This window comes from Amblyomma mixtum, chromosome 2, assembly GCF_055824585.1.
Source record: "Amblyomma mixtum isolate Tamu chromosome 2, ASM5582458v1, whole genome shotgun sequence".
Lineage (NCBI taxonomy): Eukaryota > Metazoa > Arthropoda > Arachnida > Ixodida > Ixodidae > Amblyomma > Amblyomma mixtum.
In genome coordinates this window covers 53732801-53760294 of record NC_143013.1, presented here as the reverse complement: position 1 = coordinate 53760294, position 27494 = coordinate 53732801, and the positions used below count along the sequence as shown (strand labels likewise).

The window sequence follows — 27494 nt, the reverse complement described above, 5'->3', positions numbered from 1 at the left end:
TTGACCTGAATGCAGGCAGCGAAAGGTGCACTGAAGAGCACGTACTGTTGTTTGTTGGGTGCAGCTCTCAGCATTTGGTAGGTACGGTATGTCGTGTCGGCTCAACGGTCTGCAGTCGTTAGCTCGCTAAGAAAGGAAAGAGAAGACTCTGAAATTTGTTTTATTTTAGTTTTGTTGGGTTTAACCTCCCAAAGCGACTAAGGCTATGAGAGACGCCGTAGTGGAGGGCTCCGGAAATTTCGACCACCTGGGGTTCTTTAACGTCCACTGACGTCGCACAGTACACGGGCCCCCATCGAAATGTGACCGCCGAGGCCAGGATCGAACTAGCGCCTTTCGGGTCAGCAGCCGAGCACCATAGCCACTGAGCGATCGCGGCGGCGGCAAATAGTCTGAAATGTAAAAGCCCTCGATATCAGTGGTTGTTTTCTAACACGACTGGTCTTACATTTCAGAAGCACAAATTGAGAAACTACAGATTAAGACGCCCGAGAATTAGGACAGAATAGCGATCTTTGTAGATATTATATGAAGAATATTAAGAAGCTCACTGTGAAAGTACGGTTTCTTCTTCTGCATATCCTTTCCGTTCTTGCTATTCTCCAGCTTATGTGTGTTTTTGGTCTGTTTTTTTTTTTCAGAATGGAAGAATTCGTTGGTCTGATGAGTCGAATGCCGTTTTCTCTTTCCTCCCCCGCTCCCTTATACCCGTCTTTTCCCCAGGGAGGTGTGGAAAGCGCTGCTGTTAGGCCAAGTCCTCTCCGGACTGCTCTGCGCCACGGGTGTCACCAGCCAGATCCTGCAGTCCTCTCACAACCTGCAGATCCCAACGGGTGAGCGTGATTCCCTTGCACCACTTTACATGGCGTCCCAGTACACATACCTGCGAGGCAGCTGGTGATAACTCGAACCAGCTCCGGTAATGGCTGAATGATCACAGGCGGTGAGTGGTGTGGCGGGCGAACTCTCCCATCTTGCACTTCGCGTGCTGATTACTTCCTCTCGGTCTTCCAGGACGAAGTGGTTGGGGCTGAAGCTGTCTTAATGGCGGCCAGGGGAGAGAGAAGACGACCGCTTTGCTCGTACTTGCACTTACGACTCTATCTCTGGCGCACAAAACGGCTGGAACTGGTAGAGCCCGTCGCCGCCCGAGCCTGCAACGAGGAGTACAACACCCGCGCATTAGTGGCCGCTGTGCAATTATGTATGCACGCGCACTCTGAATCGTGCACGTGCAGGAGTTATGCAGGCTGGCTGGGTATGGTGGGCGGACCGTTCGCGCGGCTCCTGGGCCGAGCGGGATGGTGTCCATTAAATGAGCGTGGAATGCATGCTGTTGGTTATGTATTTATGCATATCACTTGTGTTTTCTTTGTTTGTTGTAATTTCATCGTCATATCGCCCCCTCTCTCTTTTTCAACCGCTATGTTCAGAAAATAGCGCACAATTTCGAAACCTGTCGCAGCGGCTCAGTGGTTAGGGCGCTTGGCTACTGAGCTAGCGTACTCGGGTCCGAACCCGGCCGTGGCGTTCGCGTTTAGATGCAGGCCAAATTCAGAAGCCGCCCCAGAGCTGTGCGATGTCAGTGCAAAGTTAAAAGTTCGGAAGTGGTAGAAATTAAGCCGGAGCCCTCCTCTACGGCGTCCATCATAGCCCGTAGGTCGTTTGTGGACGTTAAACCCAACAGTTTTTGTTTTGTTTTTCCTGAATGATTCCTTTTCTCTGCGTGCATTGTAACTGACAGGTCATTTTATGAAATACTATTTAAAGAGAAATATATCACAAGTCACCTTCTGCTCAGGAAAATACACCATCATGGCTTGTCGAAGAACCTGGCTTTCAATCTCATTTTTCCGGTCGTGAGGGCGTGTTGATTGCCTCTGGTTTCTCTATGTAATATTTTGCCCGGAAGCAAAAAAAAAAAAACTATAAAGTCAGTTAGCTAATAGTAGTTAACTAATCGTCGTTTAACTACCTACTATCACGTACATAATGTCCGCCGTGCCGTACAACCCACCTGCACAGATGGCATTAAATGGCATTAAATTGTCGTACCTTTCACGGCTTTTTAAAGCAAAATTGGTATAGATTTTAAAAAAAAGAACTTGGGTATTTGGTCGTTCGCATATCTCGGCGCCTATTTTCGCATAATGCTGTTCACGATCATTTCCTACGCATTATCGCTTGACATCGCAGGTTTTCATTAGGGGGTTAAAACAGCTCGTAGAAAATGGGCTTCAGAGCGGCCAAGACGCGCAAGCAAATTAATTACATCATTCATCTTGTCAGAATACGCGCTGTGCACGTATTCTGCTTTTCGTTCAGAGGCCTGCGCGAGCTTCCTCCTATTTATGTTTTACATGTGCTTTCGGAACAAGAACATGCTCTACTGCACTCAGGAGATTTTATTCCTTTTTAAACAAGAATGGGGAGTGTGTATCTTCCGTGTTTGCCGCAGATGGAAACTTGTTTGCTGTTTACACTGTGCCTGGTGCCGCGAACAGGTGTGAGCTCGCAAGCTACCGTAACCAAATGTGCGCTTCTGGCAATAGTCTGTTATCAGCGTGACTTAACTTTTTGTCGCGCTTCACTGGTATGGCATGCAGCTGTAAATGATTACCATTAAAACTGTCCTTGGCAGGTGTTTTCACAATGATTGTTGTCATTGTTGGCATTACAATTTGCGTTCGTTAGTATTTTATTTGTTACCATTGTCACAACGGTCATTTTCATTGCAATTGCTACCAGTACTGAAGGGAGCATAGTCAGGGAATTATGGGCGTGTTTTTTCTTCTTAGCTTTACCTCACTGACGGCACTGCCACCGTTCTTGCAGTCTACGTATGCTTTGCTTCATTGTGCAGAGAATCTTTCGAAAGCTGCGTGTTCTATCCAACCCATACCGGTTTGGCGGTTCAGACCGCGCGGCTGTGCTGTTATGGACGGTATTCGCTTTAACCGCCTTCATCCGTTACTGTTCACCGCGTGAAGAATCTCTAAATTCGGCATAAACCAACTAAACCAACCTCCTCGCGTAAAAAATCGACACATTTCGTTCAAACATATATCCGTCGGCACATGTGGCGCAAAATTGAAAAGGTCGGTTTACATAGCTGTGACAGAACCATGCATTGCAGCCAGTTCCCAATAATAATATAATAATAGCCTTTATTTCCATCAACATGATGGGGGAGGTTAGGGAAAAAAAGCTGGAAAGCTTGACTGGTTCCCGCCCCCCCATATCAAATACATGATTGCTTCCATCAAGGCAGAAATCAGCAGACAACAGAATACATTTCAAAGAACAATCATAGCTAACATGACAAATAAGAATAACGCGTAATAAAGCAAGTTATCATGAAAAAAAGACACAGCGTAGTAACAAGAAACAAACAGACACCATTTGTATACACTGATATAACTCTAGTGCTATTTAAGATATATCGCATTCACATGGCTCTAGACATACACAAAACTACAAATGCATATTTACGCTTGGAAAATAGCAGACTTCAAGCCATAACAAAAAGAGCACAAGATCCAAGAAAGGAGAAAAAAAAATCAATTCAGGCACAGTAGGATGAAGGTAAAAATGATCTTCAAGTAAACACATTTGAGCACGAAAAAAAAAAAAATCTTAGGTCCTGCTTTGATGCGTTTTCGGGATGTACGGTGTGTCTATAACAAATATTCAATATTTCTGGCAGTTTATGTTTAATCATTTGCTTTCCGTAGTTTGTTCTGCATCTCTCAATGTTCCAGATTTCCCGACAACGTGTATCATGCGAAGGTATTCTCTTTGTTAAGGTAGCTAAGGAAGAAAGGAAGTTGATGTTTTGTTTGACATCTTTTTTGTAAGTTAAGCACAGGCGGTAAGGGTAGAGCTGGGTGATTTTTATAATCCCTAATTTTTCATATAAAGGCAAACTTGGGTGATCCCGTGGAACATTAAAAACATGTCGCAGCATTCGTTTCTGCAATGTAAGGACTCTTCTTAAATTTGTAGCAGTAGTACTCCCCCAGACTAAGTGGGCTAATTAATGTGAGAGTCAAATAAAGCATTGTAAAGAATGACCTTCACCTTTAATGGCAACAACTCTTTATTAATGTATGTAACTCCTACGATGCTTGAAATCTTGGAAACAACATGTTCCACGTGATCATCCCATGACAGGTGTTCATTAAAGACTACACCAAGAGTCTTGAAGGCATAGACTATTTCTATTTTGGAGTTGCCTAACAACAAATCTGTATTAACAGAAACGTTTTTATTTTTGGGACGAAAAAGTATGGCCTTAGTCTTTGACGTGTTAATTTTTAATGCGTTAGCCTTAGCCCAATCATTTAGCCGTGCTAATGAGTTGTTTGCTTTAGTGATCAGGTCATTAGGATTCGCAGCGGAGAAAAGCATAGTCGTATCATCGGCATAAATTATATAATTAGTGTTCGGGTCGATATGTACAATGTCATTTAAATAGATATTAAATAAAAAGGGACCAAGGATACTTCCCTGAGGTACTCCTGACGTTATTGGTTTTACAACTGACGAGAAACCATTGAGGTAAACATACTGCTGACGATCATTTAAATACGATTTCAGCAGCTTCAGAACATTTCCACGTATTCCATATGCTTCTAATTTTCTAAGCAAGAGAGAATGGTTTAGAAAGTCGAATGCTTTCGTAAAGTCCACAAACACACCTAAGGCCAATTCTTTTTGCTCAAAAGCATTTAAGATGAACTCTTTTTGTTCTAGTAATGCCAGTTCTGTTGACCGGTGTTTACGGAAGCCAAACTGTGACCTGGTTAGTATGTTGTGTTTATCGCAAAAGTTAGTCATTTTGAAGAGAATCACTTTTTCTAAACCCTTAGAGAAAACTGGAAGTATTGACACAGGTCTATAATTAGCAACGTCGTTCTTATCACCTTTTTTATACAACACTGACTTTCGCAAGCTGTAATCGCTTCGGAAACACTCCCTGCAATAAGCACAGGTTAAATATGTAGGCCAAGCAAGGTGAAATAATTTCAATTACATGTTTCACAGGCTGGATTTTTATGCCATCTGCATCGCTGCTCTTGCTATTGTTTAGTCCCTTAAATACTGAAACAACTTCATTCTCAATTACAGGGCTCAAGAAAAGGGATTCCTGGTGTGCTACTTTAATATAACTGAGTGCACCATCAGTAGGACTGTCTGGGTTAAGATTGACGAAATATCTATTGAACTCGTCCGCCAATCGTGCCCCTGAAATTTGTTCCTTGCCAAGCTCGATCTTCGTAACAACAGTTTGATTCGTGCGGCGGTATAGGAGTGCGTTTAGTTTTTTCCAAATTTCATCTGTCTTGCCTGCTGAGGTCTCAAAAGAATTGCAAAAGTAATCATTTCTCGCACACCTAATCTCTTTTGTCAATTTGTTGCGAAATATTTTATAAGTTTTTAATACATCTAGATCACGAGTCGCTAGAAATTTAGCATATAGTTTGTCCCTTGTTTTCATCTTTCGCAGAAGTTCGCTTGTCACCCACGGCTTACGTATCTTCTTTGACTTTGAAAGTATCTTCATAGGAAAACACTGATTGTATATTTTTAAAAATAGCAGAAAAAATATATTAAAAGCACTTTCAGCTTCTGTCTCATTAAACACAACACTCCAATCGACACATGAAATTTGCATTTTAAACATGTCCATGGCTGTTTCTGAAAAGTCCTGAAAATATTGCGGTACAAGTTTCTTTTTGGGCATAGTACACTTCTCTAAACACATATATATGCCAAAGTGGTCACTTATATGTGTGCACATTGTTCCGGCCTTTATATTTGTTCCATGCAAGTTTGTTATAAACAAATCAAGCAAAGTGGAAGATGTGGGAGTCACTCTTGTTGGTTCCTTAATAACATTCTTACATCCGTAAACGTTTATTAATTGTTCAAGTTCTCGTTTTAAAGGCAAATCCTCAAGCATATTAATGTTGAAATCACCGCCAATGACTACACGTAGCTTATTTTCATTAGAAAATGTCAGCAATGATTCTAAAAATACAAAAAAGTTTTGCACATTCCCAGTTGGCGGACGATATACTACGCCGATTAAATATTTTTCAACTACCAAACAAAGAACTTCATAATCTTCATGCATGCAAGTAAAGTTTGGCACTTGGTCACAAACAAGGTGTTTCTTCACCATCAAAGACACTCCTCCTCCACGAGAGGTGGTTCTGTTTAACAGATAAGTGTTGTAAGAAGGTAATTTTAGAGCATTGGCTCCATCATTATACCAGGTCTTAGTTAACATAACTACGTCAAAAGCAAAATCAAGCCTACTGAACAGTATTTCAAATTCGGCGGTTTTTTTTTCGTGCTGACTGGGCATTGAGATGAAAGAGTTTGAAAGAATTTGCATATTCCCCTCCACAGACTTCTCGAAAGTCCGATGGGGCAATGTAATCATTTTTTGGCATTGCCATGATGCTGACTACAGGCTGGTAAAGAAAGATTAAGAGCCTATGCAATTTGCTCTAGGTCCTCCTTGCATCTCACGTGATGGGCTGTTGTTCCATCTTTCTGGCGGACAAAAACTTTCCCGTTCCTATGCCAGGCATATTTGAAATTGCGTTCTTTAGCCCAGTTTCTTGTTGCCTCAAGCAAAGCCCTGTTTCTTTTAGTCAAGTTTTCTTGTATGTAGCAACGCATTTTCGACTGACTGAGCTCTGCTTTCTTGCTTAGGAACTGATCCTTTAAAGCCTTCCTTGCAAAATGTACAATGATGCCTGGTATCTTATCTTTCGATGCTGGAAGCCTGTGCAGATTGACAACGTCTTCACTTGTTAAGTCTGGAAGGTTAAGCTCTGCTGCCACTTCATTCACTTTTGACAGCAAGTCTTCCTTATCACTGACAGAAATGCCATGAAACTCTAGATTTAATTTTCGACTTTGCCATTCGAGATCGTTTAGTTCTTGAGTTATCTGCCCTTTTTCTGATCCGCGATCTTGAGATTCAATGACATCAACTCGTTTTTTTAGCTCAGTTATCTCCTTGTCCTGTTTGTTCATGTGCGCAAGAACTTCATCGTATTTATCAGACATGACTTGTACTGCATGCTCAATGTTTTCTACAGTGTCCTTCAGTGACATGAGGCTCTCTAGTTTTACATTAATACTTTGAAGCACAAGCGCCATGTCTGAATCTTGTTCCTTTTTTGTTTTGCTGCTCTGGCTGCCCCTAGTCTTCACAGCCTTACATGTTTGTCAGCGCCAGGCTTTCCGCCACGATTCCCCCTTCGATTTGCAGGTTGATTCTGCTATCCCAGAACAGTTGCCATAGTGGTAAGCGCAAAAACACTCTCCACACACCAGACCATCGTCACAACTCTCATCACGAACAGGGCAATCATCGCCCTTCGAAAGTGGCATATTGGTAGGAAAGTCACCGCAAGAATAGAACAAAACACGAACTCATGAGAACAGAAACACTGATGGCAGCAGCAGCAGCGGCAGTAATAGGGGTAATTAAGTAAATCTTATACAAAAATTGATTCGAACTAACCTGCAATTTGCAGAACAGATGATCAGCCCTTGTCGACACGCCGCTGCTGCTGCCAAGAAAGGTAGAAAGAGGCCTCCGGTGCTCCCTTTGTACTCGTAGTGGGCGGTGCCGGGTGTCGCTTCTGTCGGTGCTGGCTTCACACGTGTCAAGGATTTCTATCACGTCACTGTAGCTGATGGCCGGGCATTCTCGGTGCGATGACGCCCTTCAAAGCACGGATCCAAAAGCTTGCCCTGGCGTTCCGCAGCGCTCCGATGAAAAATTCCTGCAATTTGCAGAACAGATGATCAACTCCGCTCGACGAGGTACCCCCCCACTCTCCCCCCTTGCATCAATGCCTGCGTGTAGTCGGAACCATGTTGGGAGAACATATCTGCCGCGCCAGCGAACCAGCGATGCTTGAAGCGAGGCCTCGACCGTCTGACTTTCGAAGTACAGCATTGCGGTGTTCGCGGCGATGCGCTAATTCTGACGCGCTGATGTGAATGCGGTGCGAGGAGGCGGTACGGAGCAGTGAGAAAAGGACGTTAAAGAGAGGAGGGAATTAGAGAAGGTTGAACTGGTAAACCTGCCAGATGTTAGTGACGTTTACTTTAACGTTTACGCGAATCTGTTGCAACGTCGGTGTGGAAACGACCACGGGAGAAAAAAAAAAAATTCGCTCGCTCACTCGTAATGGGAGCCGTGTCTCTAGACTCGAGCGAATGACGCGCGAATTCACGCCTTGTGCGGAAAGGAGTAATAAATTTTAGTCTAGGAATAAACTTTCTTTTTTCGAACAGCCAGGTGCCTGTCCCCGTAAAGGGTCCTTTCGCTGCCCCGCGTTGTTTAACCACAGATTACGAACCGTACCTGCGGACTGCATTCGTCTCCCTTTTTGTTCTTGATCTTGTTATGACCTTTTTATTATTTATATTTCGAACACCCAGAAACAAGCTCTACCGCTATATCGTCTGTAGACTATAGCACGGGGCTTCAAGTGGGCTATCTCAGCCCATACTCAGGAGTTGTAAACATCTATCCACTGCTTTCACCTCTAGTCGCTTAGTGCCAGCGCCTGCTTTGCCTTATGAATGAAAAATTCCACCATAATTATGGTGTTTCAGTAACGGGACATGGTGTAACGTAATGGCCTAAGCATGCTGTCTGCACTGCGTGACAGGCATGCATTGGTTTCAGTCGGCCTAAAAGTTGTGTTCGCTCTCTCGCGTTGCGTCGAAGTACCGCGAATTACTCCTCTGTGCCGTGTTACTCAATCGCTGGATTAGCTACCTGGGAAGAAACGCGATTACCTCGAAAGCGTAATATTTGCGGGAAATATCACCCCTTAAAGATGTCTGAACGCAGCTGGTGAAATGAACTAATTTACGGCTCCTGAAAAAGATGGGTGAGGGGGGGGGGGGATTATCTTGCTCGGCAGTCTGATACAAAAAATATGGGAAAAAAGGAGGATGGAACTATTAACACCTTCGAACCATTCATTATTTCCTGCAGATGCGTTACATATGGCGTGTTCCCTACAGGCATAAAATGTGGGCGCGCAAGAAAAGCGCCCTAGGTGAAGAAAAAAAAAAGCCTGAAACAGGCTCGAACATTCTGTGGCAGCCCATAAACCTGTTACTTAAGCCCGCTGCTCCCTCCTGCGTGCAAAGTTGACAAGGTTGTGGAAGCCTGCAGCTAGGGCTGCGTACGCACAGGTTGCGGGACGTTCTAATCACCGTCCTTTCTTTTTTCTTTTGTAATTTCGAGCTCCTCGCGATGCGGTATATTCTTTAGTTGAGCGTGCTCTCTAGCTTTCAACGAGCTTACTTCAACCCCCCCCCCCCCCCCCCCCCCCTCTCTTCCCCATTTTCGGCGCTTATGTTCGTCGCCGCCGGGTTTTCTGCGATAATGAATGCAGCTGCGAGTCTTCCGCGTGCTGCACGCCGGCGGAGCTGTTTTCATCGCGTCCTGGGCTAAACGAGGCGCGAAACATGCTAATGACCGGGGCTATTCAAAGCGTGGCCGCTTTCGCCTTCGGCAAAATCAGCCGCTCGCAAATAGGCCCGCGATGCTTGCGTATCTGTTCTTTTTTTCTTTCTTTTTTCGTTCTTCGCGCACCGGGATGAACCGGGCTGTCTTGGAGGCGTTGAAGCGTGACTATCCAGTCGCGCTTCAGTCGCGCTTGGGCGTAAACGGCGGTTCTCTGCCGCCTGAATGAGCATCTTGTTTGCTCAGTTTTCTCGCCCGCTTAGCGTCCGCGCAGTCAGTCGCCCGTGCATCCTGACAAACCCTTTCACTGGCGAACCACTCAATCGCCTCCGCGGTCAGGGACCCCTCAGCGTGTTCGCCCGTTTGGTTAAACCACGGTGTAAGAATACATTTAGGTGTTGACACTGCGCTCGGCGGCGCGACCAGGACTTGTTCGCCGCTCCCTGCGCTTCTCTCGAACGCTGACAGATGGCGCTACGCACCCGGGGCCCCTAGTCGCTGAGCTTCGGCAGCCGTAATGCAGATGCCACGGGATCTTTCGGTGCCGCTGCGTGTACGCGTGCTTTGTGAAGTGCGGCAAGACAACGAAGGATTGAAACTGCTGTCGACACCAAATAATTTTGGGCTACTTCGTGTTTTTCTTGCTGAGACTGCATGAATGGGCGGAACAGCAGCGAGGACGCAGCCCTGTGCTGCTTCCGAGCTCGTTATCGAAATGCGTAGCAATTTTTTTTTTTTCGTTCATCCGCACGACTGCTGTGAGCATAGTTAACTACACTGCCTCTTAAATATAAAAGGTCGGACTCAACGCGCCCACATTTGGCCTGAAGAGCCTACGCGTACATTCAGACATTGCTTGAGCAGTGTATTGCGCCAATGCTGCGAGATGACCGCCGTGTTGAGAACATGGTTAACTTCGGCCACCTGGAGTTCTTTAATTTGCACAGAAACCTCAAGGACGTTTCCGCATTTCGCCTGCATCAGAAATACTTACTCCGCAGCCACGAATAGAACCCGCGCTCTTGTGCTGTATTGCAGAACGCCACTGCCGCTATACACGCGAACGCCGGGACCAAAACAAAAATCCAAGTGTGCATTTGCGGCTTTTTAATAGCAAGTGCAGTCCACAATTAGGTACGCGAAACGCAAATAGTTACTGGAAATGCCACTGGCGTTGTTTCTGCCAATCTTATCCCTCAGGTCGGCACCGACGATGCTGAGTGGTTGTCTCTAGCACTAGGCCCGAGAACGTAGGTGTAATGCCGGCTGCGGTGGCCGCGAAACAACGCAAAAGGTGCCCGTGTGCTGTGTGATGTGAAGAATCCCATGTGGTCTAAGTTTGGAGCCCTCCATTGCGGCATCTATTAATGCCCATATGCCCCTTCGGGACATTAACAACACAATTTGCATTTTTTTTTTTTGCTCAAATGCGGCCTGAATAGCCATTCTGTTGAACAAACAAATTTATTACTACAAGTAGCCTCTCTGAGAGATGCGATTTCCTGTAGTCACTAGGTTATGCACAAAACACAGTGAATCACAACCTACTGGGCTACTTTCGTGTAATCAAGAGCCAAGACCGTGACTGCAATTGTGATGATCACTGCATTCGTTTATTTGGACGATACACTGAGCGAATCATCCTCTATCATCTAGGATGAGCACAGCTTGGCCTGTTTCTTTTTTTCTTGACACTGCTTTGCCATGACTGCATTGGTGTGCTTACAATGCTGCCTCATACGCATGCTGATGTAATAGTGGAGGAGCTGTGCGAGTACTTCTTCCTTGTGATCAGCACATGGGAATGTCATCGTGTATGTATCTATCACTGCGTCTATGGTGTCCCAGTACACCGTGTGGCAGTCTGCATAGTCAACAAAAAACCGCTCCGTATGCTTTCGAAGGTCAAATATGTTGACGTTAGGGTGGGTAAGACCCCCTCTGGTCTTCACATTTGTTAGAGCTGCTTCAGCAAAAGAATTATTTTTTACGCTGAAGGCTGACAAGCAAGCAGCGCAGCTGGTAACTCTTCGCATCTTTCTGCACAAAAAACCGGTGACATAATAAAGTATGCAGTCTGTAATTTGCCCTCCGTCTGATTTGTGTTTCCGAACGATATCTTCACATTCCCAGTCTTCTACTGAAACTAGATCGTCTAGCTTTTCTTTAATTTGATTGATGAATCCAGGGCATGATGCCACTTTGTCGTCTGTTCTAATGAGGGCCCTGAAATATGACGCATCCAGCAATGGTTCCTCACCCTCGGAGGTTTAAAGATACTGTAGATCGACAGCGTCTGGTAAAGCTGCATAAAGGTGGGCATCGAAGGGTGATCATTCTGGCTTCCTGCCAACCGTATTTTGCCGTATTTTGCCAAAGAACCGCTCGATAGGATCTTGGTTCATTTTGTTGGTTAGGACATATTTGAAGTTGTGGCAATCAAGCAGCACCTCACAAAGATCCAAAGTGGACTTCAATGTGACTCGAAGTCCCTCGCAAGTGCTCTTTGTCAAGAACATGTCTTTTATAATGTTGCCACTTTCCAGTTCTCTTTCCCAGCTGTCCAGCCAGTCAATTCCATGCTTGAGAATTGCGAGGTCTCGGCTGTTCCTTGTGATCCCTTCTGCTGGAAATCGCCTGTTCAGTGCATCAAACAAATTGTTTAAAAACAACGTGAATTCTTGAGTTTTCTCGCTGCCTATGAGTTTGCGGATACCTTGTTCCCGATAAAACTGAATACCCGCCGCCATGGAGCGGCTAAAGACTTGGGTGGCTAACTTCACACGCATCTTCTCAGAGTTACTCGGGTATATGTGAGAGTGCGTTATTTTCGAGCAGACTTTTAGGCCCCCCGCGTTGGCAACGTCTTCCTTGTAGACTTCAGCATAGTACTGCCACTTGATCCACTGTCCTTCGTTTTTCAAGTATCGCTGCTGCTTAAGTCTATTTCTCACACACTTAAACAAGTGTGGAGTGTCAGAAAACGCAAAAACTTTTCTTTCAGGGTCAACTGGGTGCGTGAACGAGTTGCAGCTCTCCTTGAGGCTTCCATTAACACCTAGAATGTTCCACATGCTCCTGTTTGTTGACGCGCCATCACAGACAAACCCATGAATCTTTGCACCGGCTTCTTCGAGCATCAAAATAGCTTGGAGAAGCAACTGAGCGAGAATGGAGCCTTTGGTTGCATTTTTTGCTGCGAACACCCCTATAGGTTGAGCGTAGCTATCGCCAAAAGGACAGAACATGAAAACGAGGGCGTGATCAGCGAGCTCATCAGCGTTTCCAGCGTCTGTTGCCAGCCCTACATATGTCATCGTGCGAGAATTGACACGTTTACTTGTTCTAACCTGCATTTCATCGAACATGATAATCCCATGTCGCTTGAAGTCGTCCATTTTTTCTATTTTCCTTTTCAGAGCAGAAAAGAACTTGCTGTCAAATCCCGACTTAAATCCCACCATAGAGACATACCGGCGTATTGTTCGGACTGACGGCAATGCGAGCACTTCGTTTTCCATCAGGAACCTGTAGGCTGCTGGTGACCTGATATGAAGGAGCAAGCAAAGCAGGATCCAGCTGTCCGAGTATCGTCGTCCCTTCTTAGAACCAGTCTTGCCAGCAGTCACACATTCCTTTAACACAAGCTGCTGTGCCTCAGTAAGGTTCGCATCACGAGAAATGCGGTCAAGTGTTTCATCACTTAATTGTTTAAGCTTGGCTTTGCATTTGCTCAGTTCCGCCTCAAGCTTTTTTTTTCCTTTTAGAAGTCGCACTTTGGACCTGTAGCAGGAAATTCTTGCCTTCCGCAAAAGGTCAATGCGGGCTTTTTTGGAAGGGCTGCTTAAAAGACGAATGTGCTTCATTTCTCCTCTCTTCTTCATACGGTAGTAATGTATCCGGAGTGTGTCTTTCAATCTTTCGCAACGGTCGCAACTTGCTTGTTCAGAAAATAACATGCAGTTTCTGTGCCGCCACACGCCACATGCGTCGATATATGCACACTCGTGTTGGATGTTGTGGTACATCTCGCCACCGGGGCCACCAGCGCATACGTGCAGGTTGTGAAACTTGTGAATCACACTCTCCAAGTCGCTTAGGCCGCACGGAACAACATCGCCGCTTATGGCCTTGACAGTTATAGGGTGACCATAAATGAAGGCACGCAGTGACAGCATTCCGCTGGATGAAACTGTAGCATCTAATGACTTCCTCAGGAAAGGTGCCTGGTCGCGTTTCTTCGCCAAAGCCACTTCCGTGAAGACTACAGCCTCCACACCAAAGCTATCAACAACTTGTGTTGCCCACGAGGTTCCTGGAAGTTGAATGCTGGATACATAACTCGAGAGACATGAAAATGTGAGCGGTTCCTTTTCATCTTGGCCGCTGACAGACACACCCTCGTGACTTTCCTCGACTAATCCGAGGCTGCTGCATGCTGCCAATGGTGCTTCAGTCTGGACGTGACACAATCCATCGGGACCACCCTGATGTGGACTCGTGCGGTTGTCCTGACGAAAAATGAGAGAAATTATATCAGTGGAAATGGATTTAAGGTATTGTTATAAAGCATATGCTACTATCAAAGCAGCCAAACCCAAAAAGCTACAGGCAAAAGTTTCGCGGACTGCTTCAAAAGCTAAGGGCTTAATCATGCTGTATGTTAACAACAGCTAAATTATTTAATGTCCTGGGCTGGGCAGTTACTATTAACCTGTATTGCAAGCAACTGTATCTCGTTATGCAGGGGCACCTATAGGTATCTATGGCATGCCGGGAGGACCGATACGGTTAGCAGAAAGTTATGTACAGGGAACACTAAGCACCTAGAATATTAAGTACCCGGAGCAGTGCAGAAGAGAACAAACCTTAACGTCATGAACTCCAAGGAAGACGGAGGTGGCACTTGAGGAGGTGCCTCCAAGTTCCATGGTGGGAGAAGGGCACGTTCCTTGATCACTCCACTCACATGTCTGCAGTTTCTTCTGAGGGCTCGATGATGGATCGGTGCCTTTTTGTTTTTCACAGACCGTCCCAACGGGCAGTGCGACAGCGGCGGGAGCGGGCCGCTTGCTTGACTGATCGCCACACGTGGCCGTAGACTGTCGTTTTCTAGGAGGCTTTCTTGACCTTGTCGGTTTTGTCAGATATTTCGGACACCCGGGAAAAATACTGGGCACAGCATTCGCCGAGAGTACCGGGATCTTCTTCGGTACATTTAAAAGTACCTTGCCATTGAACTCGGCATAGTACGATTTTGATATCATATGCTCGGGAAAGTGCTTCGCGCAGACGTGGTCGCTCGGTTGCAATATCCTATCTGCTCTGGGAATTGCCCGGCGCCAAAGTTCTAAGCGAGCAGGCTCCGACGGAGCTTTAAAAAGTGAAACTTGATCCGGACAACTCCGGTAGCCCGAACTGCAGTTGGGTACGAAGCACTTCTTACCCATAATTGCGTCTAGCAGACTTCTGGACCCGGCTGAAGTTGACAGGTGTGTCACAGCAACAAACAACAGATCACAGACACAATGCACATAGGCCGCGACGACCGTCCATGGCGTCGGCCCGCGCCACCACGTGCGTTTTCACAACTGTCAATCCGGCTTGTGCCAAACCGCGACACAAAAAGCTAGTTCTAGCGAAATTTGCTCGTCCACGATGGAAGCTGACGACGTGGAAGCTGAGATCGTGGTGTTCACAGCTTGTGATGCACTCTCTCAGCCCAAAACATCGACCAACGCAGCCTAAAAGGGCACCTAAAGCAGGGCACGCCGGAGAAGGGAATATACGGCTCTGGGCACGCCGCTTGCCGCACCGAAAGCGAAGGGCCTCTGCTCCGCAGCGCCCCCGCGCCGCTGCGGTCGGCGCATGTACTAGAGGGCGAACACAATCTGTGCGCGCTCTCCGCCGCGGCGGGCGGCCAGTGTCAACACCTAAATATATTCTTACACCGTGGGTTAAACCGACGCGCTAACCGCCGGTGACTGAGCATTCAGTTCCTGCGGAGCCTTGCAGAGCTCGCGACTTCGGGATGAGCGAGCAGCGACATGCGGTAGCGGTGGCTGGCTTTGACACCTCGGCTTCGGTGACCGGATAGCGTAGTGACCTTATGCTGCGTCCCTCGTCTATCGGGGCTGATTAGGCCGCCCGCACAAGTGAGAGCTGTCAGTCGCCCGAATGGCGGTGGTGTCGCACCCGGCCACTGTAATTATTTTCAGCGCACATCTGTTGTTTTCAGTGCGCGCTTATTTTCGAAAGCGTGCAGTGTATACGTATAGCTACGTATAGTTAGCTCCGCAATGAAGGGGACGGTCAGTTTGCACGCAAGAACGAATTATGTTGTAACTTTGGCACTCAAGTTGAAAACATCCCACGTGCATTGTGCGTCTATAAGCGAGCTGCTATAACAAAGAAAATTGCGGCTTTTTATTCATATTTCTTAAGTACTCGCAGGTTAAACGCAGATAGTGCGATATCTTTAATCTGGGAACGTCCTGTACAGCATATACACTCCGTACAGTCGTGAGCGAAATGAGAGAGAACTATCCTCTTCCACAAAATTGCGATTTTGTTTTGGTTATCTCTCCATTAAACTTGAAAATCACTTTTGGATGTTATACGTCAAGTGGTTAACTAATTAGATAAAAAGCTGTATTTGTCACGCATAGTTAGGTAGTAATCAATGATCGCTCAAACCTTGTTTCCTTTTATATTGCTCACGACTGCACGTGGCAGCGTATAATTGGGTGTCTAATAAATGGCGAGGAAGCGAGATTTGCTGGCTGAATATGCTTCGCCGTAGATTTCTTTATCGTTGCTCTGGACCGCCGTTAGCTAAGATATCATCTGAAGCGATGGCTTGTCGGGGTATGGCAGTTTGCTCTTTGCTTCGCGTGGTTATCTGGCACTCCTAGTTGCAAGAAGAGCTGCTCGGACTGATGTTTATGCCTCAGTCTAATACGCCGATCAGCGCAAAAAATTGTGCTTGTCTCGCTGTCTCTTTTTATTTTTTCGTGGCCCGTAAAGTCGCAAGGCATTCGCGCCCATTAGATGCGGCCGGTCCAAACGACGTCATGGCTTGTTAGCACCGTTGCTTTCATCGCCGTGCTCAGAAGCGCACCGACTTGGAACTCTCGTAATGCGCCGGCTACATTATCTTTGAGCGCGGGGTCATCGAGTGGGGAACGACGTTCCGCAACTGCTTTTCCGAGTCGCCCGCGGGCCGCACGGGTAAGTGACTGTTGGCCCCTCCGAGGGCAGCAATTATTCACGATGCTGCCTCTCCCTCTCGCCAACACAGACTACTGAGCATAGTTTTCACCGCGCTCGATAGATGGCACGAGAGGTGCACCCTTGGGGAAAATGTGCGCGCGGCTAGAGCTGTTAATCGTGTCATAATGCAACTGAGTCGTGGAGATCACCGCGTCTGGCACAGAGCGCAGTTCACTTCATAACAGTTTTCGATGCAGGCTCTTCTGGCTCTTCTTTACCTTGGAGTAAGGCGGAAACGCTCGTTACTTTTATTGCAAATGTTTGTTACTCCATACATAGACTTCCGGTTGGCTCTCCCTCGATCCTAACAATTACAACGATAGCTGCAACACACACTCTTAATTCTCCAATAGTGCCCACATGAATTCAACGGATCAACCACAACCGCGAGAGCGTCCTCTGGCAGACCCACGTGGTCTTATGCAGCCTCCGTGTGGCCTGTACCTTGTCATTGGATAGCGGGCGAACTCGTTTGTTTTTCGGTTAATACAGGCGAACCAGACGCCTTTGTTGGGAAGTGCGTGTATTTGGACTGATGATGATAATGGCACGGACCACTGCATTTACTTCGGAGAAAGTGCCCCATACAACCGTCAGTGCAAAGAACAAAAGCGGAATTCTTCAGCTTGCGCTGTCACTTAATCACGTTACTGTCGGATTTACTTTTTTAGTTTGGCATAGTGTTGCTGTATTTGATTGGAACGCAGGTGGACGAAAGAACCCTAGAAGTGAACCTGATTTCACCTTCTTTTGCGGAGAGTGCTACAGAAATGAGCAGCGCACTTATATGGCACATTAAACCATTTGGCAAGGGGTAGGAAACTTCCGTATGCACCACTGCCCAGCAAGTACAGTCGTTAGCGCTAAGGAAAGCGAACTGGAGCTATGTATTGTCATCCTGACAATACAAGAGCACAAAAAAAACATCATCCCCGAGTGGGACTCGAACCAGCGCCGGCGAAAAAAAGAGCAGCTTCGTACCCTGGTCTCTCAGTCAATTCGACCACCGCCAGAGCTTTATGCCATTCATTCAGTTTTAGACACTAGTTCCTCTCCAGTCGCCAAGTCTGCTGAAGTAGTTGAAACCTAAACTAACCGGTGTTTCCTACTTGTGACTAAGCTGTCACAGGACAGTACTTGTCTGGCGCCTGAAACACTCGGCCATCATCGCGGGGTTGCAAGCGAACGGTGATTCTATTTATTGCTGTCAGAACGTAGGCTGCGATTGTTGTTTCTAATTGGTATTTCTAATTGGTGGGTAAAGGCCATGATCCTTGGACGAGACAGCATATATACTTCATGCCCGAAAAGTAAAATAGCCTTCTCCACTTCTCACGAACAGGGGAAGCATACTGCTTCCATCTCTCAAGAACATGCCGAATCCTGACGTGCCGAATTTAAGCATTGCTACGGCGACATACATGCACCACGAGGAAGTGGGTTAATCCATTACATCAGCGATATTAATGCAGGTGTGCACTGTACGTCCCTGTACCGATTTGTCGCGTCAGGGTTCGTGTGTACGGCTCCAAGAAATGAAGCACAATGGAACTCGGCAAGCAGGCGCGTGGTGACTTTTCCGGTGCTTTCTGGTTGCACGTCACACGACTGTGGACGCTTTTCTTCCTCTTCCGCAGTAATTCTTTTAGCAGCCCAGTTCACTTAGCCATCCCACCAGTCTATCGTGTGATGTTGTTTGGATAGCCAGTTACTTTTAATATGCAATCATTAGAGCTTCCTTCTTCAAGGTCATGCTTTAGGCCTAAAGATGTGGGGAACTTCCTCGCATCCTAAAAACTTTAGTGCGAAAGCAATATTCCAGACGTACCAACACCAAGCAAGACTCTTGTCTTGTGCTTCGAACTAGCTCGACCTTACTCGGAGCCACTGTTTCTGTCACAGCCACCGGTAAGAATTGTGCGACCCATGTTGCTCTTCCCGAGCAACCTCTCGCGACCAATCATTAATTTAGCTGTCACCTGCCTCCCATTGGCTACAGCTGGCGCGACGCTGCTCCGAACTTACCAGAGCTTACCCGACTAACTCGGGTAAGCTCGGGTTAGTTAGGAGCAGCGCCGCGCAAGCTACAGCCTATGGGAAGTTGCTCCCATTGTCAGTGCAGTGGCGCATCGTTTAACCGCTGCACCACTGCGCTGGTAATGGTACGAGGACTCGCCGTGATCTATGAATGTTAAGCAGTGAATGACTAATTCTGAATATATGGGCATTAACCCGCGAGGATCCTTAAGGCGGAGCTTATGTGTTCCCTACCTTCGCACTTGTACTCAGTTTAACTATGTTAAACCGGTACCACTTTGTTCCCACTGCGATAGGCATAATGTTCAACGCAGTTCACTGTTAGAGTGAACACGAGAGCGCGTGGCGGTGTTAAACCATAGCGTTTTAGAATCTAACGGGCAAGGGTAGAGAATGTGCGAAGAGCGACAGCTCCATGAAGCATGGCAGGGGTGTTGGCCTAGTGATTATCGCAACCACTTCCCGTTTCGAAAGGGCTGGGTTCGATCCCCGATGCCGCCAGGTACCCACCGCTTTCCTACTAAGTAGAAGCTTTGCCCCGACGTTGTGCTCGGCTTCCTTTGGTATGAAATGCTAGCGAAAAGGCTCTTTATTCAAACCGTTGCATGTCTTTATCGAGCATATAAAGCGTTGAACGTGAGAGCTTCCGAGCTGTCTGCACCTGTGCGTTACTTGACAATGCACCAATATGTGTTGATCTCGGGGCTATTTCTAACAGCGGACAACTTTCTACTACTGCTTGAACGAAGAGCTGAAATTTAAGAATTTTTGAAAGTTGCAGTGGCAGCCATGTTTACCCACACTTTTAGCGTTGTCCGCGGCGCTATATAGTGTTGCATATTCGCGTATTTACCACGCAGTGGGATACGACAAGAACAGAGGCTATTTTAACGACATAGCGTTAAAGGCCCCGTTACCCAGAAAGTCCGGCGTTGGCGTTGTCGGCGTTGCGAGCGAAAAATCACGGCCACGACTCTGGCAGGTGGTGCCCAGAGAGCAACCTAGGAGGCAGGTGGGCCACCTATAGGTCACGTGACCTTGCGGCATCCTCACAACCTGCCCACCGTCGCAGGTGGCAGTTAAATTAATGATTTGTCGCTCGGGAAGATGAACCTGGGCCCCATAAGGCCCACCGCTGGGAGCACCTGCCGTCGCAGGGCAGTGGCGCAGCGCTTAACAGTTGGTATGAGCACTCTCAGGGATCCATGAATGTAAAGTCGAAAAGTACTAATTCTGCGTATATTGGAATTAACCCATTATGCTGCCTCGTCATACCCTTAAGATTGAGCTTAAGTGTGCCCTCCAAATTTTTACACAAACTTTGTCAGTTTAGTTACGGTTAACGCTGGCCAGAACCGTCAGTGCGCACATACGAGGTCTGTTAGAAAAGTATCCGACTTTATTATTTTTTTTCGAATACCTGATGGATATGAAACAAGCGCGCTTGCATCAGCCTACCTTGAACCTTCGTGCGCATGCACGAACTTTTTCCCGCCCGCCGATAGCGTCAGTCGCTGGGACGCAGCGTTTGAGTGAGGCAGTGCGCAGTGCTCTCGTCGGTTTTTTATTCCAAGGAAAATGGCGGAGCGACAGGAGCAGCGTTACTGCATCAAATTTTGCCAGAAACTGGACGACAGCCAAGTGGAAACCGTTCCGAATATTCAGTCCGGCTGTCAGTGAAGATGCTATGAGCAGCACACAAATTAAAAAGTGGTACAATTGGTTTAAATACGGTCGCACATCGGTGGAGAGCGAGCCACGCTCCGATCGGCCATCAACATGCCGAAATGACCAGGTCATTGCCGAAGTGAACGCTGTGGTGATGCGGGACCGTCGTGTGACTATTCGAGAAATTGCGGAAGAGGTGGACATCAGCAATTTTTCTGCACATTCCATTATCACCGAAGATTTGGCCATGGAGAGAGTTGCGGCGAAATTCGTGCCGAAGCTACTCTCTGTGGACCAAAAGCAGCTTAAACAGCTTCGTGTTGAAGTCTCACAGAACATGCTGAATTCAACAAACAGTGATCCCGACTTCATCAACACCATATTCACTGGTGACGAGTCTTGGGTGTACGGGTACGACCCGGAAACCAAATCCCAGTCGTCGTAGTGGAAGCATTCCACGTCGCCAAGACCAAAGAAGGCCCGCCAAGAGCGCAGCAATGTCAAGTGATGTTGACTGCTTTTTTTTTACTCCTTCTGTGTGGCACACCACGAGTACGCACCCTACAGGGTCAAGCAATGACCAAAGAGTACTACAGGGATGTCCTCCGTCGCCTACATGGTGCTGTGTGGCGCAAGAGACCGGAGTTGAGGTCAATAGGAAATTGGCGCATTCATCACGACAATGCCCTGCACATTCCTCGCACTTGATTCGGACTTTTTGGCGAAAAACCAGACTCCTGTAGTTCAACAGACTCCTTGCTCTCCTGATATGGCCCCCTGCGGCTTCTGGCTGTTTCCCAAAATAAAGAGGCCATTGAAAGGAGCGCGATTTCAGACAAGAGAGGACATTATGGCTGCAGCGACAGCTGATCTAAACTCCATTCCGAAAAGGGCCCTTTCGGAATACTTCCAACAATGGCAGCACCGCTAGGAGAAGTATGTGGAGTCCCAAAGAGACTACTTTGAAGCGGATTAGGTTTCCAACGCTCCAGTTATGCCAGTTTTTTTTCTTCGGCCAAAGGTCGGATACTTTTCTAACAGACTTCGTATACTGATAAACAAAAAAAGTTCTAGCTTACGGGTGCTTGCGCTAATTCAGGCATGACGGCCGCTTTATTAGCTGTCTGAGTCCTGCTGACCATTGCCTAAGCCCATTGAGAGCTTTTTTTTTCTATGGCGGCGAAGTAACCTCCGTGTGCTCGTGTTCTTCCCTTTTCGGTCGGCATGCAGCGCAGAGCTTCGTCAACTACGTGCTGCTGTGCGCCGTGTTCACCACGTGGCTGGCGTGCCGGGGTGGAGACGCGGGCCTGATCCCCGTGCTGCGCGCCCGCGGCGGCCGCTACTTCCTGCTCGCCCTGGTGGACGTCGAGGCGAACTTCCTGCTCGTCAAGGCCTACCAGTACACCACGCTCACCAGCGTACAGGTACTACGCTCAGCGAACTCCTTGACACGTTCCTTTAAAGACGAACTGAAACACGCAAAGGTAAAATAGCTGGGGGAGAGGGATGACGGCCAGTATGTAACTGCGGCGAAAAAAGAAAAATTACCTGCGGTTAAACCCGGCTGAACCTAGTAAGACGAACGAAAGCTCTGTTTAAAAATTGCGAGGACACTTTGACAACTAAAGTGTTGAGAGGAGAAAGCCGTGGACACTATGCCGTGACGCCTTCCGGTGGATGTGACCTCACACCGTTCCCGTGGCTATATCGATACCCAAATTATACTTAAGTGCTAATTACGCTTAATTACACATTTTTCTATCTAACTTGACACAAATCCGACGTATTTCGACCATTCTGTGAAAGCTTTGACTATGCCGTGACGACTTACGGTGGATGTGATGTCACACCGTTCCCGTGGCTATATCGACGTCCGCGCTATTTCGATGCAATTTCGACATTTTTGCCTATAATTAATTAACTAATTAATCTACAGTCATCAAACTTGTCTTCTAGTTATTTTTTTCCTCCTCTATCTGCAACAACCATTGGTTTCCTTATCGTTTTTAGTTTCCGAATTAAACGTGTGTGACACGCTTTGTTAACGGACGACAGTACGAGCCATTAAAAGCTTTCGCCTTAATAAGCACACGAAGGTAAGCACACGCCACACGCTTTTATGTAGCGAACGGCGCTTCACCTGATTTCCAGCAGTTGCGAGAGTGCCGTCGGCTCCGCATACGCAGCTGTGGCGAGGCGCAGCGAGTCACGTGATCTGGTAGTTGCGGGGCGAGCGTATGCCGTCGACTTAACGCGCGCAGCTGTGGCGAGGCGTGGCGATTCAGGTAGCATGACGTCAGAGCCAAGCCTCCGCTCCTCCTGGTTTGAAGGTCAAATTTCATAGCCACATGACCTTCAGCTTTCTACGGGAGGAGTAGAGCTTTCGCTCCGAAAACAAAGAAGGGTAAATTGCAAAGGTTAGGTTTTAGGTTTATGGGGTTTAACGTCCCAAAGCGACTAAGGCTATGAGAGACGCCGTAGTGGAGGGCTCCGGAAATTTCGACCACCTGGGGTTCTTTAACGTGCACTGCAAAGCATTGGCTGTTGTCAAACTCATAGATATTGAAATTGCAGCGTCGATGCTGATTAGCATAAACCAATACCGGAGGCAGAAAAAAAAAAGCTATGTGTGAATTTCTTTGACGTCTCCTTTGAGGCCGATGACTCGAAGGTTTTCAGTTGATAGCCTGTCGACTCAGCGGCCAGTTAAGAGCTGCTATGTAAGCCGGCAGAAACGTGGAGGCTAAAGAAAAGGGTTCAACTTAAATTGAGGCTAACGCAGCGAGCTGTAGAAAGGCGAATGATAGGTGTAGCATTAAGGGGCGGGAAGAGGGCAGAGTGGGCCAGGGAACAAGCGCTAGTTAATGATATCCTAGTGGAAATCAAATAGAAGGAAATGTGCGTGGCAGGGAATCTAATGCGAAGGCAAGAAAACCGATGGTTGTTAAGGGTGACAGACTGGCTTCCAAGAGAAGAAGCTTGCAGGGGGCGGCAGAAAATTAGGTGGGCGGATGAGATTAAGAAGTTTGCGGGGATAGGGTAGCCGCAGCTGGCACAGGACAGGGTTAATTGGAGAGATATGTGAGAGACCTTTCTCCTGGAGTGGGCGTAGCCAGCCTGTATGAACATTGAGACCATAGTCTACTTTGTGATCATAACAGCGTAACAGCGCAGGAATTCAATTTATTTTGTGAAAATAAATATACTCTGGTTACGGAAACGCACCAGAAAGCATAATATTAACTTTGGTCAGTTGTGAAAAGTTTCAAAATTCTTGCTTAAACGCGCACAGTTGATACTAAGGTATGTCCAAAATAATACAACTTATTTTAAAAACGCTCAAGGCAATTTTCGCTAATAAACATTTTGTTTATCATCTTGATGCAAAACTTTCCGGGTGATTTTGCTTGTTCGGAATAACACCTGCGGGGAGGATGTCATGCAACAACTTGGTGCGAACTAAAGGAACCTCTCGACAACGATGGAGTTTTCCCTATAGCAGCCGCACAACCTCTTGGAATTCAATTTGTATCGGAAACCTGGAGGGCCCTCAACTCTATTGCCAATTTAAACGGCTCTTGTGAGGCGGGGATAAGAGGTCTCAAGTGCAGCCTTTTTTCGGGGTGTAAGGAAGCTGGCTTCAGTGGTACTTCAGGTTCCGGGATCACCACCAGTCACGAGAAATCATGATATAAGGCCTCATTTGTCACTTAAAAAAAAAAAAAGAACTCTTTTCTCAGTTTGTTGCATTTCATTTTAGACTTCGGATAAAAACAATATGGCAATAACTTCTATACTTTTTAAGGATTCTCCGCGGTCGTATACGATAGTGGGAGAGCTAGCATGTCGCCAACAACCTGCTTCAAGGCGTTCATTCTTATTTGAGCACAACGTTCGTTTCGATACCGCCTACAGACTCTCGTCGCCGTCATTTTTTTTTTTTTTTTGCTCATGAAGCTAGCCGGCTTGCTTCTTATAGCAGTTAGTCTAAATATGACTAGTGGCGGTGGCTGCGCTTGGATAGCCATAATAGGCGTATGAGTGGTCAGCTAGTCGAATCCAGTATTCGTTTAGCATGAAACAAAGCACAATACAGTCAAGAGTCCTAATTGGTGTGACGCCAAGCACGTAGCCCTCTTGCCTTTGTAAGAATTAGAATGGGGTGCACGGAGTACATTGACAGGCACTCTCGGGTGATGAATGGCAGTTTTTGCAAGAGAAAACTCTACTATAACATCTGTACCTTGGCGAGGCAGAAACGTCGAAGGTAATGAAAAGGGTTGAACTTAAGGGCAACGCAGCCAGTCATACGGAAATTAAAATGGCAGGTGTAACGGTAAGGGAAGGAAAATGGCAGAGTGGGTCAGAGATCAAACATGGGTTAATGGCATCTTAGTCGAAATCAAGAAGGAATAGGGGTGGGGAGGACATTTAATGCGAAGGAAGGATAGCCGATAGTCGTTAAGGGTAACTGACTGGATAACTAGAGAAGGCTAATGTAGCGGGCTCTTCAGAGGGTCTTTTGGGCGAATGACATTAAGTCCAGCTGGCACAGGGCAGGAATCTGCAGGGGACATCATTAGGCTTATGATGATGATGATGATTAATCAGGCTGCAGTAATGACGCACCTAGTTTGTAATGCAGTAATGACGCACCTAGTCACCTTCTAGTTAGTCATGTTTGACTTCCAGCCGTATGCCGGAAACATGTACAGGCGAATTTCCGTGTGATTTTTGTTGCCTCTGGGTATATTTTTGCGAGCTTTCAATTGAAGCATTTGCTTGGGGCCATCAGACATGACAAATTTACTTACAGTTTATGCTGAAACTCTGTTTGCAATATGAAAGCCTTTTGGTAGCAGAGCCCAAGGAGACGGCCTAAAAGAGCTAACAGCTCTGGGCGTTCGTGCTTTTGCGCCGGTTTACCCATAACTCTCATGAATCCACCACCCAACATCGTGCCTTGCTGATGTACTCTCACGGCGATTTGCAGGAGGATAGTGACCATTTTATCTATTTTTCGACGGATTTTTGTATCGATGCCTTCACTTTTTAAATAATTATTTTACATACATAGGACAGCGCCCGTCCTGTGTTGTGTGTTTTCTCGTGTCCTCGTTCCTTCGCGCTGTATTAATCTGTTGGTGGCATTGAACCAACTATCCCGCACCAAAATTCTGATTCAGCATAATGTGATGTTTGTTGCACGGTTTTACAAGGTGTGTTCCTTTGTGCTTCTCTTCAGAGAACTAGCTATGACAGACGTTCTCTTCACCGTAATAGTAGTTCGGTAGTAGTAGCAGTAGTAGTAATACTTGTAGTAGTGCTAGTATGATAGATGGTTTTAGTAGAGGTAAGTCGTAGCAGAAAGCTCCATGAATCCTTCATAACCACGTGATCTTTCCTTGGCCTCTCAGAACTCAGCGAAGCCGTGCCAATCTGCTGTCCAGAGAGGATGTGCCATCTCTTCCGTCGGCCATGTGGGCCTGAGACCGAGTCCTCTAGAGAGATAGAGAGAATTTGGGGAGAAGTCGGGAAAGATAGATAGAGAGAAGATAGAGAGAGGTAGAGAAGTGCGGGAGAGATAGAAATGGGGGAGAAGTGGGGAAAGAGAGGCAGAGAGAAGTGGGGTAGATAGGAAGAGAGACAGGTAGAAATACGACTGTTATACTCCTTTGCCCCAGTTAAAGGTGGACTAGCGAGAAATACATGTTCCATCTTTGTTTCAGCGAACATTACCGATCATGCTAGCTATCGCCCACGGTCGTACGAGAGCTGCATCCCGACAGGGCACGGAACTGGAAAACAAAATCCGCGTTGGTGCGCTGTCGACGGCGCTGCTGCCCGATCAAAATGGAGAGTAACGGAGAAGGCTGTTGAGAATATGTGTATATCTATGCTTGAACTCAGCCGGAAGCTTATGCGTCGGTTCAGCGTCTGCGTGGAACTAAGCAAACAGGGGCTTTTCTATTTCATCACAGCGCGCGTACGTGAAAGGAGCATTATCCACCGGATTCGATTTCCGCGTCGAGGATCGCGAGAGGTGAGCTTGTGCGTGGCCCACTGTGAGCGCCCTTAAAAAAAAAATAGGTCGGTTCCATTTCTTCTTTTGTTTTTATTTGTCATCTTACGAATTTCAGTCTTTCTCTTTATTTTTTTCGCTTGTTTCTCTAAGAATCGGCTTCTGCCATGCCGCTGGGGATGCATTTTATAGTAGGATAGAAAAGAACTGATGTGGACCTTGTCTCCCTTTGCTGGGGGATCGCAGGAAGGGGTGAAAGGGAGGGAGGGGGGGGGGGGAGTTCGGAGTCATGAAGGATGGGCTGCGGCTATGGAGGAAGCAGGAACTTCGTTGCAGCGATGGATGATTCCAGTCTATCATGCGTTGCCGGGAACTGAAGGAAGGCACGGGTAGGGCACTCACCCTTCGGATTGCCCGTGACGGTTGAGTGCAGCTGTGATGGAAGGCTAGGGCGGGGCCGAACCAGAGACCGCCTCATCCGCTGCAGGAAGGGCTGCAGTTCCAAAAAATGGTTCCAGCGAGTCCTGTTCGGCGCACCGATGATAACTCTTCCTGGTTTGGTCACTCCCGAAGCATTTATGCTGCACGGCTCGAATGTAAGTAGCCTGTGCGCTTGTGAAAGCGGTGGAGCAGTGGCGTAGTCGTCACGTGACGTTAGACGGAAGTCGAAGTGTAAATATGCGGAAGTCGTATCCTTACACTTCCGTCAATCGGTTACGCTCACCGGCGCAGCGATTTTCCCGACAGAGATGAATTATCACGAGGCGACGCTGGGGAAGGTGTTTGTTGAGAGCATTCGAACATGAAGCGACGTCGCGAGCATCTGGCCCTTTTGCTGGTGGTTTCCAAGCCGACCATGGGCTGTCGGTGGGTGTAGCTCAGTTCGATCATCTACCATGCTAAGTTCGCCATGTTTGTGCTTGTTTATGTTGGTTTTGTTTGAATTGTTTGTGTTTGTGGGCTTTTGTTTCAAAGCAG

At 47.1% G+C, this 27494-nt stretch overlaps 1 protein-coding gene across 2 annotated transcripts in view; it reads left to right on the top strand.

The window, feature by feature from the left end:
• Nucleotides 1–27494, top strand: part of LOC149359389 (queuine/queuosine transporter SLC35F2-like) — a 291042-nt gene that overhangs the window by 220344 nt on the left and 43204 nt on the right. For both annotated transcript variants that reach the window (XM_089571608.1, XM_089571609.1), the window contains 2 exons: nucleotides 724–833; nucleotides 21725–21918. In XM_089571608.1, coding sequence (XP_089427734.1) covers nucleotides 724–833; nucleotides 21725–21918 — 304 coding nt within the window. The remainder of the gene's footprint in view (nucleotides 1–723; nucleotides 834–21724; nucleotides 21919–27494) is intronic.